This window comes from Protopterus annectens, chromosome 6.part0 (genome assembly GCF_019279795.1).
Source record: "Protopterus annectens isolate FY-2018-M chromosome 6.part0, PAN1.0, whole genome shotgun sequence".
In the NCBI taxonomy this organism is placed as follows: domain Eukaryota; kingdom Metazoa; phylum Chordata; order Ceratodontiformes; family Protopteridae; genus Protopterus; species Protopterus annectens.
In genome coordinates, this window is record NC_056737.1 from 1,988,201,176 (window position 1) to 1,988,215,524 (window position 14,349).

Below are 14,349 nucleotides of genomic sequence, written 5' to 3' on the forward strand. Positions count from 1 at the left end.
TATACTCTATCACATATCGTCTGCTCAGAGGCGATCTCTGCTTAACATACAAGGCCATGCCAAACCCTGAGCTGTTGGACATGCTCCACTGAAAGAAATCGCAATCCCTCAGAGCCACACGTTCCAGGGATCTAAACCTTATCATCACATTGAACAAAACATGCTGGAGGGATAGGTTCCTGACCCAGAGACTCCCCATGCTCTGGAATAGACTGCCCATACATGTCAAGCAGAGCACCTCATTAGCCCTCCTCAAAAGGAACCTTGATGATTGGATAGGAGATAGGAAATTCACCCCGGGATCATGTGGCACAGAGAAGTAAATATTGTGGGAAAAAATTTCCAGGGAATTGTTATGGCTAGGCTTGCATAGGCCTTAGGGCCGATAGCCTAGTACCAACCTATGAACCTATTATGTGGCACAACTCATCACTAAGGGCTTTTCATGCAGATGAAAAGAGGTCATTGTCCCACTGTACTCATCCCTCATTAGACCCATTATAGAATACAATGCCCCATTTGGTATGTACCTCTCAAGACATCTGCAACAACTGGAAAGGCCACAGAAATACCTCACTAAAAGAATCACAGGCCTAAAGCAGATGCCCTCTGCTGACCGCCTTAAAAAACTCCAGCTATACTCTATCACATATCGTCTGCTCAGAGGCGATCTTTGCTTAACATACACGGCCATGTCAAACCCAGAGTTGTTGGACATGCTACACTTAAAGAAATCCCAATCCCTCAGAGCCACACACTCCAGGGATCTAAACCTTGTCATCAAATTAAACAAAATATGCTATAGGGATAGGTTCCTGCCCCAGAGACTTCCCAGACTCTGGAATAGACTGCCCATACATGTCAAGCAGAGCGTCTCTTTGGCCCTCTTCAAAAGGAACCTTGACGATTGGATGGGAGAAAGGAAATTCACCCCAGGGATTACATCAGTCACCCTGCTAGACAGGGGTCCAGGGAAGTAAATAGTGTGGGAAGAAATAGCCAAGGAATTGTTATGGCTAGGCTTGTATATGCCCTAGGGCCGATAGCCTAGTACCAACCTATGAACCTATAAACATCCAGGGAACGGACAGACAGAATAGACATGTCCCCTGACTGTGCTACACTAGGCCAGCTAAGTAAATTTCACATTTGAAGAAAACTATATCAAAGCATTCTTTTCATAATTATACTTTCTTCCCTTTTAACAGCACCGACACCTGACATCAATCCCTCCGTCTCTCTGCCACATTAATACAGATAAACAAGCAATCTGCAATGCACTTATTTTGAAAAGTGCACAATATTTTTTTAATAAGTAGCACACTTGACTGTAGGCAATGTCATCCAAGAGGTACACATGGAAAAACAGATGATTAGACTTGTACTACTGAACAAGAGCGGACTTTATTTCTAAAGCCCTTTAAAGACAAGTCAGTAGAAATGAGGGAGAAGATGAAAAGGTGTTAGTGCAGAGTATCTCAAAGTCAATACAGAACATACCAGACAACAAAACTCATTTTTCAAAACAGCCATCTCTCTTCTTACAACCCTGCAAAACTACTGTCTCATTCAAGATATGACAGAAGATCATTCATAACAGATTTTTAAAGTGTTAAATTTTGAATACCTTCAATTCTACTAACTTCCACTTCAGCTGGTGCAATCGAGGGAACAGCTTTTTCAGGTAAGACTTCCGCTTTAGGTTCAGGTGCTTCAAAGAATATTATTTAGCTTTAGTGCAAATTCAGGAAAGTGAAGAGTTTCTACAACGTATGTTAACGATGAAATACAATGCTTACACACAAAACAGTGACAAGGAAACTCAGACACATAGTCAGCAAAGTATTGCACAGGCTTACAAAGTATTATGAAAGATGCTGTGCCACAAACAGGACAAATACAAAAATGACAGAATTTTTAGTAAATTAAAAATGTTTTCTGATAAAAAAGGATGACATGTTGGCAAATATTTTTTAACGGTTTTGTGGGTTTATAAAAAGAGTTAAAATGGACCTTTTACAAAATGGCATTTCTAGATTAGTACTTAAACAGTATTTTGCAAAATAACAGTCATATATAATTGTTACGTGCTGTTTATTTACTTAGGACCAGTTAAATATTTGAAGGAATTAGCTTAATTCTTCAAACTTTTATGAGATGAAAGCTGATGTTCTGACAAAAGAGGTCAGCTTAACTTATTCTATGTTGCTTTTTCTCATTGTACTTAAGTAGGAGAAACAGCAAATAATATATATATAAAAAAGGACAGTCATTAAAACTGCTGTAAGGCAGAATCTGGAAGACTGAATCAGTGATATGGTTGACCTCACATCTTAGAAACAAATTCTGTCATTATAAAAGGCCTTTTCAAGTCCCAAATGAAGTAAAATGCACATGCCTTTCTCACTTAGGAGGACAGGGACATAAAGGATTAGGCAATGAAATAAATCAGAGTTGTAGCACTAAGTCATAAAAGCTAAGCAATTACAGTATGTTCTTCCTGGAAAAAGGATAAAAGGATGTCAAAACATATTGTAATCCAGATGTCTGAATCCAAGAAGGTCAGACTCTAAAGATACTTGTCTGTTGTCATTTACTAATTCATTCTAGAATACTGTACCATATGTGGGCAAAGCTACTTTGTGGAGTAATTATGGCTTGTCTACAAATTTCAACCAAGGGAAGAGTCAGAATGGATAGGGCAAAGATAGAAAGACCCCCCCCCCAAAAGAAAAATAAATAAATTTAAAAAATCCTAAAACATTCATCTATGACAAACAAGACAAGCAGATGAGAAGACTACATAAAGTACAATAAAAGTACAAACATATTTTTTGTAACTACCTTTCGTTGGCATAACCTTTGCTTTTGTGGTAACTGTCACTGGGGCAGGTTTTTCTGGTAGAAGTTTCTTTTCAGGCTCTAGAGTTTTAAAAATATTGCTGAAATTAGTGTACATCTACCATGGCATCACTATTCACGGTCTTTGTGTCATCCTTTCACTTGAAAGTGTGCACATTCACTACATGCTAGCTACACATTTTAAGAAACTGGACAACTGACATTAAAAATCATGATCTTTAAAAATCACAAATGTCATAGATACTGATTATACATCTGAACAATCTGTTCTGTAACACTGTGGTAGACCTGCCTTGATATTCAACTAGTGATTCATCACTCTAGCAAACAGCATTCATGTTTTATAGTACTATGGCAGACTTCAATTAATCTGTTATTGCTACCATGCCTTACTCCATCACAAATTAAAATGAAGAAAAACTAAAGCATGCTAACAGGCTACCAGCATCAGAATGCAGTGTCAAATAGAAATATTACTTGGGATTAGAGCAAACTTACTGTTATAGATTCTGCTGACAAGCAAAATATAAGGGGTAATAATAATCACAGGTTAAATGCAGATCTGAAGTTATGAAGAAAGGAAGTATATTCTCAGTGCGTATTTGTCTTGTGAATAGGATACCCCCAAAACTATGCACCTAGCTCTTGTAAGCAAATACAATACTGGAATGGCAGAGCACTGCATTATACTTCTTTTTATTTTCAGCCAACGAAACCTGTTAATAAAAGGCTACTTCCTCATTGCTGACAACAGAAGTTTTTGACAGTATACAAGTGGATGAGAAAGGAACAAACTCTAAATCTAAAATATATGTCTCATAAATAGTATGTAGCCTTAATTCACTGTGCTGTTCTGCTCAACACATTTTCACATTTGGTAGCAATCTTATTTGTATAACAAAGCTTATTAGCAAATACAATGTTAATAGTACTTCTAAAAGCTAGATGTACTGTAAATGATACAGAGGTATACTTTGCAGCACTCAACTATTCTGTACAATCATCTGTAATTATTGCAAATTGTGTTTTGTTAGTTCTATTTTGCTTTCATATTTAAAGTGAAAAGGTTTTAACAGATGCTGTTTTTTTATTAAAAGAATTTTGTGCAGAGCAGTTGAAAATATATATGCACTTTCTGTATTATCAGATATCATTTATAATAAAATCTCATTGCCATGGGGATACCAAGAGAAAGATGTCTAAATTATGAAAATAAAATATCATCCAAAAATACAAACTCCACAGTAAATATAAAACTAAACATCTAGCATCATAAAACATTATCAAAAACAGCTTGTTTCAAATGAAAATATCTGTACATTTTATTCTTGTCTATAGACTTGACTTGTAAATCCTGCTGGCATTCATCCTTGCTGTTCCTTCACCCCATCGTCCCTTCTCACCACCTCACCCACCATGTTAGTACTTCTTTAATGCACCCCACAGTGTCTGTTTTAAAGCCAAATACCTCATCTAAGGACACATGCTACTGTAAGACTAAAACATGCACCATGCAACAAAGGTCATAGTGTGGGACATATTAAGCTACCACTGTAATGATGGGCTGGTATTAGCATTTTACCGGCTAACTGATGACTTTGTTTTCCCTCTTAAACTCCCCTCTGTGCTGGAATGTACGATTTCCCTGTGGCACAATGTTTCATCCACACACATCTCAGGACCTTTGCTATAACATAGCCCCTTGTATGATACAGATTGTTTGCAGTGGTGCCCTTAAGTGGATGTGCTCTCAGTGTCACATCCTCTCCTTTCTCCCATGGAAGGAGACAGAATAAAAGGCCTATGTTCCCTCTTCACAACTAAATATCCATTGAGTTGACAGCACAGACATATCCCCTGACACTGCTATATTCCGCAAGCTAAGTAATTTTGATCTTCGAAGAAAACTATATCAAAGGATGTTTTTTTCATAATTATCCAATTAATGGATGTTGTCCCTTTTAACAAAAATGAATCACAGCAAAAACTCCTGATAGCAATCCATATTTCTCTCCTTATTAATAGGGATAAGCAAGCAATCCTCAATGCGTACAATATTTTCCATTAAGCAAGACTGTATGGAGTGTCATCCAAAAAGTACACATGGAAAAAAGACAGTGACTTTTTGTACTGTTGAACAAGAGCAGGCTTTACTTCTAAAGCCCTTTAAAGACATGTCAGTAAATATGAGAGGTGAGATGAAAAGTTGTTAGTGCAGAGTATCTTAAAGATGATGATGGACACACAAGATAAGAAATATTCAAGCAGGGATTTCTTCCAAGCAGCAGGCTGTCTTCTTACATTCATGAAGAGATACTGTCTCATATAAAATATGATGGAAGGTCATTTATAAAACCTTTGAAAAAGTTTTAAATGTTGAATACCTTTAGCTGGAGTGATATCCACTTCAGCTGTTGTACTCGATGGAACAGCTTTTTCAGGTAAGACTTCCAGTTTAGGTTCAGGTGCTTCAAGGAATATTATTTAGTTTTAGTACGAAATCAAGAAAATGAAAATATTCAATAGTATATGTTAAAGATGAAACAGCCTACTTGGACAAAAAACAGTGACAAAGAAACCCAGAAATACATTTAACAAGGTACTGCACAGACTTAAAAAGTATTGCAAAAGATGCTGTGCCACAAACTGCAGAAACAGACAAACAACATATTTTAGTAATGAAACATTCTCTGATAAATAAATGACACCTTATGTTGTCAAATGCATTTTTTCAACTTTCTTGTGTTTTTAGGAGTTTCTACAAAATGGAACTTATATGCTAGTACTTGAACATTATTTTGTAAAATAATGTTTCTATAGATTTGTTCAGTGCAGACTGCTTACTTAGGATCAGTTAAGTAAATGAAGAAATGAGTAATTTCTCAAACCTTCATGAGTTCAAAGCTGATGCATTGACAAAAGATGTCACACTAACTTATTCTGTGTTGCCTTTTCAGCGTACTAAGGAGGTAGATACAGTACATAATGTATAAAAAGGACAATAACTGAAGCTGCTGTAAGGCGACTCTGCAAAGGACTGGGTGAAGTCAAATTCTGTAACTATACAAGGTCTTGCTCAAGTCTCAAATGTAAGTAAAGGATACATGCATTGCTCACATAGGAGCACGTGGACATAAAGCATGCCAAGACATAATGTAATCTCAGTCCCCATCTGTTGTAATTTAACAATTTTTAGTAAAAGCTGTGCATTGTCTGCACTGTAAAATACTGTACTGCTTGAAGACAAACTACTGGGTGCAGTATTACTGGGTAGCCTAGGAATTTCTCCCAAGAGAACAGTCAGAATGGAAAGGGCAAAGCTTGAAAGGTCTAACAAAAAAAAAAAAAAAATCCTAAAACAAGACCAGGAGACAAGAAGACTACATAAAGGACAATAAAAGTACAGACATATCTTTGTAGCTACCTTTTCATGGTTCACCCTTTGTTTTTGTGGTTCATTGTTACTGGGGCAAGTTTTTCAGGCAGAGCTTTCTTTTCTGGCTCTAGAGTTTTAAAAATATTCTTCAAATTAGTGTGCATCTACTATGAGATTACCATTCATACGTTCATAGGTAGGTACTAGGCTATCTGTCCGAGGGCATTTATAAGCCTAGCCAGAGTGTGTCAGCTTTCACCACCCCTTTGATTAATTAACTGAGCCTCTGTCAAGAAGAGCCAATGAAGTGATCCCAGGGGTGTATTTTCTGTTACCCATCACTCATCAAGGTTTCTCTTGAATAGTGTTAGTGAGGGGCTCTGCCTAGCGTCTCTGTGACAGGAATCTATCCCTCCAGCATGTTCTATTTATTGTTGAGGTAAGGTTTAGCTCACTAGAGTGAGTGGCTCGCAGTGACTGGGATTTTCTTTTTTGAGTTGGACATGGCTTTGTAAGTCAGGCAGAGATCACCTCTGAGTAAGCGATATGCCACTGAATACAGCTGGAGTTTTTCCAGTCGGACTGCAAATGACATATGTTTGAGGCCAGTAATCCTCTTGATGAGTTACTTTTGTGGTCTTTCCAGCTGTTGGAAGTGTCTTGTGAGATACATCCCAAATGGTGCATTGTACTCTATGATGTGTCTAATGAGTGATGAGTAGAGGGGCACTATAACCTCTTTATTTCTAGATTCGAACCCTTTAGTAATTAGATGGGCTACATAGAAGGATTTCCTAACTACTTTGGCAATATGATTGTCAAAGGAGAGATTACTATCTACCTGGGTCCCCAGATCTCTGTATTAAGGGGGCTGCCACCTATGTGGTAATTTATGGGTGTTTTGTTTTTCCCAAATGAGATGACTATGCATTTTTTTTGCATTTAGCTTGAGACCATGACTTTGACACCAGGTGTCCATCTCAGTAAGGCCCTTTTGGAGAATGTCCGTGTCAGCCGGAGAGTCAATTATGTCTCCCAGTTTGCAGTTATCGGCAAACTTGGTTAGCCATAGTCCTCCTGTGTTTGCCTGTACTTCTGAGAAGTATATGCTGAACAGCAGGGGTCCCAGGTCCGAGCCTTGTGGGACACCACTTGTCACCGGTTTAGAGGTGGACCTGTAGCCCATTATTCTTACCGTGTGAGTTCTCTCTGTAAGCCAGTTGGCAACCCATCTTGTGACGTAGGGGTTTATTTTCAGGATGGTGAGTTTTTCTATAATTCCCGAGTGGGGAATGTTGTCAAAAGCCTTGGCGAGGTCAAGGTAGGCTGTGTGAACCACCTTCCCCTTATCTATGGCCTTGGTGACTGTCTCGCCGAAGTCAACCAGGGTTAGAAGGCATGATCTGCCCTTAACAAAGCCGAACTGGGTCGGGTCAAGTGTTTGGAGATTCGCAATGTTTTTGTTAATGAGTTCCATGATTATGCGCTCCATAGCCTTGCAGACCAGGCTAGTCAGGCTTATGGGGCAATAGTTACGAGGGTCAGTTGTGGCCCCTCCTTTGTGTAGCGGAATAACCGTTGCTGTGTGCCATTCTATGGGCACGCAGCCTGTGGAGAGGCTGAGGTTGAACAGTGTGTTTAGGTGGGGGGTTAGTTTGTTCTGTAGTTCGTGCAAGATGCAGCCTGGGACACCATCTGGCCCCATTGATGCTGTGCTTTTGTCTTTTGAAAGGGCTGTTTTCACCTGTGCATCTGTGATTTCCGGGACACTACACTTTTCCGGTATTGTTGTATGCCCTTTTGGGGGTGAGAGGGGGGTGAAGTTTGCAATGAATCTATCTGCCAGGATGTTGGCAATATCAGTAGGTTCAGTATATTTTGTGCTATTTTGCACAAGCTCAGAGCATATCTGCGAGTTGCCACTTAGATTCTTGACATAGCTAAAGAAGGCTTTGTGGTTATCTTTCAAATCTTTTGCTATTTTTCTTTTGAAATTAGCCTTGGATGATTTTATGAGGGACCTTAGTTTCTTACTGATACTGATCAGGGATGTCTTTCCTTCTTAGGATTTGCTTTTTTTCTGAACTAATTTCTTCCTTCTATTGTATAGCATGTTTATGGCAGGGGTCCACCAGACTGGTTCCCTTCTCTTAGGGGAGTGAGTCTTGGTTTTGCTAGGGATGGCACGATCCATGCATCCTTGTAGGTGCTCATAGAGTGCATTTGTAAAGGTTCCTGCATCTTGGACACTGTTATCCTTTAGCGTGGGGACTGTGAAACTTACCACCTCTGTCTTAAGCAAGGTGAAGTTTGCTATAGAAAAGTTTTTCACTGTGGTTTCCTTGGTTGGGGGTGGTGGCGTGATGTGGACATCCAGAGTGATTAGTTTATGGTCTGATTTAACCAGTGACGGGTTGACCTCTGGTGCAGAACACCTGTCGCCCATGTTGGTGATGACCAGGTCCAGTATATTTTCACCTCTGGCAGGGGAGTTTACCAGATGCTCCATGGCATTTGAGTTGATAAATTCCAGGAAGCGCTGGACCTGGGAGTTTGTACTTGAGTAGTTTTCCCAGTTAACAGTAGGGTAATTGAAATCGTCTAAAATCAGGGTGTTTGGTAGGACCTTTATGTTTTCCAGTGTCTCCAGAAAAGCGGAGTGGTGGTCCTGGGTCATGGAGGGTGATCTGTAGCAGGCCACAATTTGTATTGCAGATTTGCCAGATGTTAGCTGCACATGGATGATCTCAGAGGTATCATGCTGCACCACTAACCTGGAGGTGTAGATATCCTTGATGAATATGGATACACCCCCTCCTTTTGTGTTTCGGTCCATATTCTGTGGCTGAAATGTGTGGTTTGAGTTGTAGCCCGGTAGTGCTGGAGTGCTCTGTGGAGCCTTGAACCAGGTTTCAGTTACTGCACAGATGTCAATGTTTTCCATACTGAGGAGTGCTTTGAGTGCATGCATTTTGAGATTTAAACTCCTGGCGTTGAGTAGCATAACCCTCATTTTTTTATTTGTGCTGTTTACTGAGGTGGGTTTGATTTTTGAGCCTTGCCTAAAAAAGGCACTATGGGGGAAGCAAGAGCATTGACCAGTATTCGAAAGCCTAGGGGTGACAGGTGCAAGTCGTCTCTTGCGAAGCAACGAGGCTTGTCGAGCATGTCGTCCCAGGCTGACAGACACTGGACCCCCTTTGAATGACACCAGAAGCTTAGCCAATTGTTGAAACTGATCATTTTTTCTTTATACTGCGGTATCATTCTTGGTGAGGGTAGGATGCTACTCAGGGTTAGGGTCATACCTGCCTAGCCTACATGATCAGAGAGCTCTTCCATGTCTCATTTCATGTAGTCCAGGGAGGTATGTCTCAGGTCATTCACACCAACATGAACAATGACAGAGTCATATTTGTACTTGTTCTGGACTGACCTGAGTACTTGTGTTATGTGGCGGATTCTGGCTCCCGACAGGCAGCTAACAGTAACCTTCTCCTTGTCCAGCCTAGCGAGTGGGACGTCAGTGTGCCTGACTATACAGTCATCTATTACTAGTGTGTTAGGTATGTTATTTCGCCTTAAGGGCTGTGATTGTGCGGCACACTGATTTTGTGTTTTATGTGTTGTCTGGTTTGTGACGGGAGGTGCAGGTTTTTTGGGTGTCTGCTTTGGAGATCTCTGATGCTTTTGCGGGTTTTTATTTAGAGCCTTCGAGTATGATTTTATAGCATGTCTATGTGAGGCTGGAGGTGTGGTGCAAGTGTTAACCTTCTCCTCATGACTGCCTGTTCCAGTCTTGGGTGGAGAGAACTTAGCCTCCAATTTAGTTATATAATTGCATCTCTTGCATATGTTAATGTTTTGTGGTAGGAGGAGAGGGTTGTCTGTGTACATGAGGCAGTTGTAACATTGCCTCAGGATACCCAGGTTCACCAGCTGGACTGGAGAGTATACCTGAAATTGCCCTTTGGTCATGCCTGAATAGTAGGGTGAGCTTCTTAGTCGCTTGGTTGGTGAGGGGTGAATAATGAGCCTTGCCCTGCTGGGCAATCAAGTTTCGGGGTATATTAGTGCTTGCTATTAGGTCTGAGCAAGTGCTGGACTGTAGGATGCTTTTTAAGTGCTTAGGTTGAGAGTTAGACTACTTTCAAGGGAAAAACTGAAGAGGAGACTTGGTGGAGCCGGGAATAATAAAGATTAACATAACCAGAGACACAGACACAATAACATACACCTTCACAAAAAACACACACAAAGGAAACTTTAGAATTCTAGAACTATAAATTAATTAAATAAATAGTCTAGGTCTGAACATTCACATGCACATTCTTAAAGCTATATACCTTTAGGTGGAATAATCATCACATCAACAGGAGCTGCCTCTGGGATAGGCTTTTCATGAAGTACTTTCTTTTTAGGCTCAGGCACTTTAAAGAATATTATTAAAGTTTTAATGTTTGACCAATGCAATAAAAACATGCAAACTGAATTCATAACACTATCTTTCATTTTACAAGTATATAAAATTTACGATGCTGAAATCTTGCAATGTAAAATGTTCCTCTAAGATCAAAACACCAATTTCATGTCCAGACCAAGGGTATGGAGAATGCACTCTCATTTATGACACCTGTGTAATCCAAGTTCAGTTAGTGACTTGATGCTAGAAGGCCGGTCAAGTGCAGTAAGAAGATGAAAGGTTTTAGCAGCCACTAGTTAGCTCTCTTCTCCTCAGAAGAGGGAAGTGGATGGGGAAGTAGGATTTTGCAATACCAGCAAATCCCAGGTAGAATTCCGAATTGCTTGATATATACATGCAATGAAGCTAGTTAGGACAGATAGGTATGCAAAGTAGAACATGCATGTGGAAACACATACATACTTCTCACTCACCACACACATGCATCTTGCTGTGATGCCACTGCATGTCAACAAAATAATTTGTATTAAATCCTTGACAAGATGGGAATGAGATGGGAACACAACTACTGGAGGCTGATGGACACCTGGCTGACAAGACTAAAAAAGTACATCTAGTCCCCAAAATTCTACATTCTAACTAAATGACCAAACAATACATATCAAAGGGCATACTGAACTGTTTACATACTCTCCTTTATTTTATACTATTTATACCAACTCCAAACTATACAAACATTATATTTACTGGCAGTTTGGGAACTGGGTGAGAAACTGTCAGCCAATTACAGTAGGCCAGATGTCTGCTGGCATGATGACCCAAGATATGCATTCGGTTGAGGCATATGCATGTCTCTCACTGGAAAAGCAAGCAGGACATAAGAAAAAAGTAACCTTGCAGTGAGATGTCTCGGGGTACAACTATATAATCTTGCTCTCTCTCCAGAAGGAATAATAAGATGGTGGAGAATGAATATCCCTGGCACTCTCACAAGCCTATTATAAGCCTATTATTTTTATTTCAGGCAACATAACATCATTCTAGTGCAGATGGCCAGAACTAGCTCCAACAGAATACAGAGAACCAATATCATAACATACCATTAAATATCCAAAATTACATCAACATATTTCTTACTCTTGGAAAATATTTTCCTATTTGTGTTCATGTTCTTAATTTTACGAGCAGCACACAGGATATGCACAAAAACACAAAACCACTACAACAAAATGGACTACCAAAAATGACACAAGACACTTGGGACAAAAACAGCAATTAAAACAAAGCATTAGTATTTCACTTTGCAGTACTGAATTAATGTTTATGTAATTTCTTTTATAAATGACACAATATCCACAACAGCAGGAAAAGGGTAATCATCTTCATGTATAAAATGGTTTTCAGATACTGTAAGAACGCACTTATAATGTCCCATCACCAGCGATGCAATATTAGGTTAGAAAATGAAAAGAAAATACTTAAAGAAACAAGTATAAGCAGGACAGATGTCAGTGAAGATGAAAGACAGTTCCTTGTCTGGAACCTTCAAGTGCATAAGTAAACAAGAAACATGCTAAGATGTAATTTGTGTATATAAGAAGTGCTGACATTGTACCTTCGGGTGGTTTAGTTTCCACTTCCATTGGAACAGGTTTTGAAATGGGTTTTTCAAGCACAGCCTTCTGTGGAAGTTCAGGCACTTTGAAAAATACAAGGTTGTATTTAGTGTTGAACCACTATAACAGAGCACTAATAGTAATATGATTCATAAAAAAATAAGAAAGTAAGAGGGAAAGGGATGGAGCAAATTGCAGACAAAGCATGCTCAAAGAATATAAGAATGAAGACAAAATGCACAATGCAACCTTTTCTAATACATCAAGAGCTCTAAAGTCTTTGACAAGAAGCTGACATACACCTTAAATGTGAACACAGACCCTGAAATTCTTTAGACAGAACAACTTACTCCTTCACTTCAAAATGTTTAATTGTATATTCTTTACAGAGACATGATTATTAGACACATTAAAATTAATGTATACTTCTAGGAAACAAAGTGTAAACAAAAGCACAGATGTGTTTTATAACACAGAAGACTGACATAACACTGAAGTACTCTTAGGGAAATGGAAGATGTAACTATGGATACAAAATTGTTAATAACAAGTTAAGCTAAAAGTGAGTAGCACCAACTGTGCTATTACCTAGCTACCACAATCTTAATTTTCAAAGGAACTTGTAATTGTACATATGGAGCATTCTGTAAGTATGATTAACTAAAGATCATTTAACACAACTCCAAACTAAAAAATAAATAAACAAAATAAACAGGCTATCGATCCACAAACAAAGAGTTTAATAATCTCTAGCGCCTCGGCCATAGGGCCTTCAAATGTAACAAACATCACAAAACACATACATTTATATAAAACCAATTATATAATTAACTAATTAAATAATTAAATCAGATACTTCCAATTAATTTCACAGTTTAAACCTGCAGGGGTCAAAGTATTATACTTTAAAATAAAAACAGATTCTTTATAAAGAAGTTGTTCCTTCAATGAAAAACTGGCTCCTACTGTAAAATATTTTTTTTCAAGAACAGTACCTTGCACTAACAAAAAAAAAAAATCACTTTTGTGTTTTTCTTTAAAATGTGCAGCCACAAATTTTTCAAAATTTTGATTTTTATCATCCCTAATGTGTTCCAGTAACCTCACTTTAAACATCCTTTTTGTTTCCCCAACATAAAATAGGTTACATGGACACCGTAAAGCATATACAACCCCCCTTAGTGTTACATGAAAACAATCCAGTTGGAAAAAACTTCATATTATTTATAATCTTAAAAAGAACAGACTACATTGAAACTGCCCACCTGGGGCCATATCATGAGTCTCATTTCTCTCTCTCTTCCAATTTGGCTGTTCTTTAAATAAATGATGATTTTTATGATGAGGTGTTTAAGACTGCTAAAATGTTTATAAATAGAGGATATGATTATGATGTGATTAATGAAGCCTTTTTGTGGGTTCTAAAGCTTAAGAATGAATCACAGCGATATAAGAGTAATCATTTATGTAGAAATATCAATATGTCAGATGATAACATGAACGAACAAATGTATTTTGTAACAATTTATAATATTCTGAGAGACAAAATTAGTGCTAGGTTAAAATACTGGAGTTGTCTTTTAAGGAATAGTGAACTGGCCAAGATATTTTGGGGGTTTCCTTGTGTTTCATATAAGCATGGACGCAATCTTAAGGATATGTTGGTCCACAGTACTTTTATTTCCCCCAATTATGATATTGTAAGACAACCAGTTATTACTGGTACTTTTACATGAAATAGTTGTGCTGTTTGTCGTAATGTAGTTTGTTCTTTTAAGATTATAAATAATATGAAGTTTTTTTCCAACTGGATTGTTTTCATGTAACACTAAGGGGGTTGTATATGCTTTAAGGTGTCCATGTAACATATTTTATGTTGGGAAAACAAAAAGGATGTTTAAAGTGATGTTAATGGAACACATTAGGGATATTAAAAATCAAAATTTAAAAAAGTTTGTGGCTGCACATTTTAAAGAAAAACACAACAGTGATTTTTTTGTTATTGCAAGGTACTGTTCTTGAAATAATTAATTTTACAGATGGAGCCAGTTTTTCATTGAAGGAACAACTTC

At 38.3% G+C, this 14,349-nt stretch overlaps 1 protein-coding gene across 20 annotated transcripts in view; it reads right to left on the reverse strand.

The window, feature by feature from the left end:
* LOC122805019 (titin-like) overlaps positions 1-14,349 on the reverse strand; it is a 759,244-nt gene that overhangs the window by 291,728 nt on the left and 453,167 nt on the right. For 12 of the 20 annotated variants that reach the window (XM_044075290.1, XM_044075281.1, XM_044075295.1 and 9 more), the window contains 4 exons: positions 12,277-12,360; positions 10,585-10,668; positions 5,247-5,330; positions 2,845-2,922 (listed from right to left, as the gene is read on the reverse strand). The exons of 5 other annotated variants lie outside the window; for them this stretch is intronic. In XM_044075290.1, coding sequence (XP_043931225.1) covers positions 2,845-2,922; positions 5,247-5,330; positions 10,585-10,668; positions 12,277-12,360 — 330 coding nt within the window. The remainder of the gene's footprint in view (positions 1-2,844; positions 2,923-5,246; positions 5,331-10,584; positions 10,669-12,276; positions 12,361-14,349) is intronic. 3 more of the 20 variants (XM_044075279.1, XM_044075282.1, XM_044075284.1) reach the window with 3 other exon arrangements.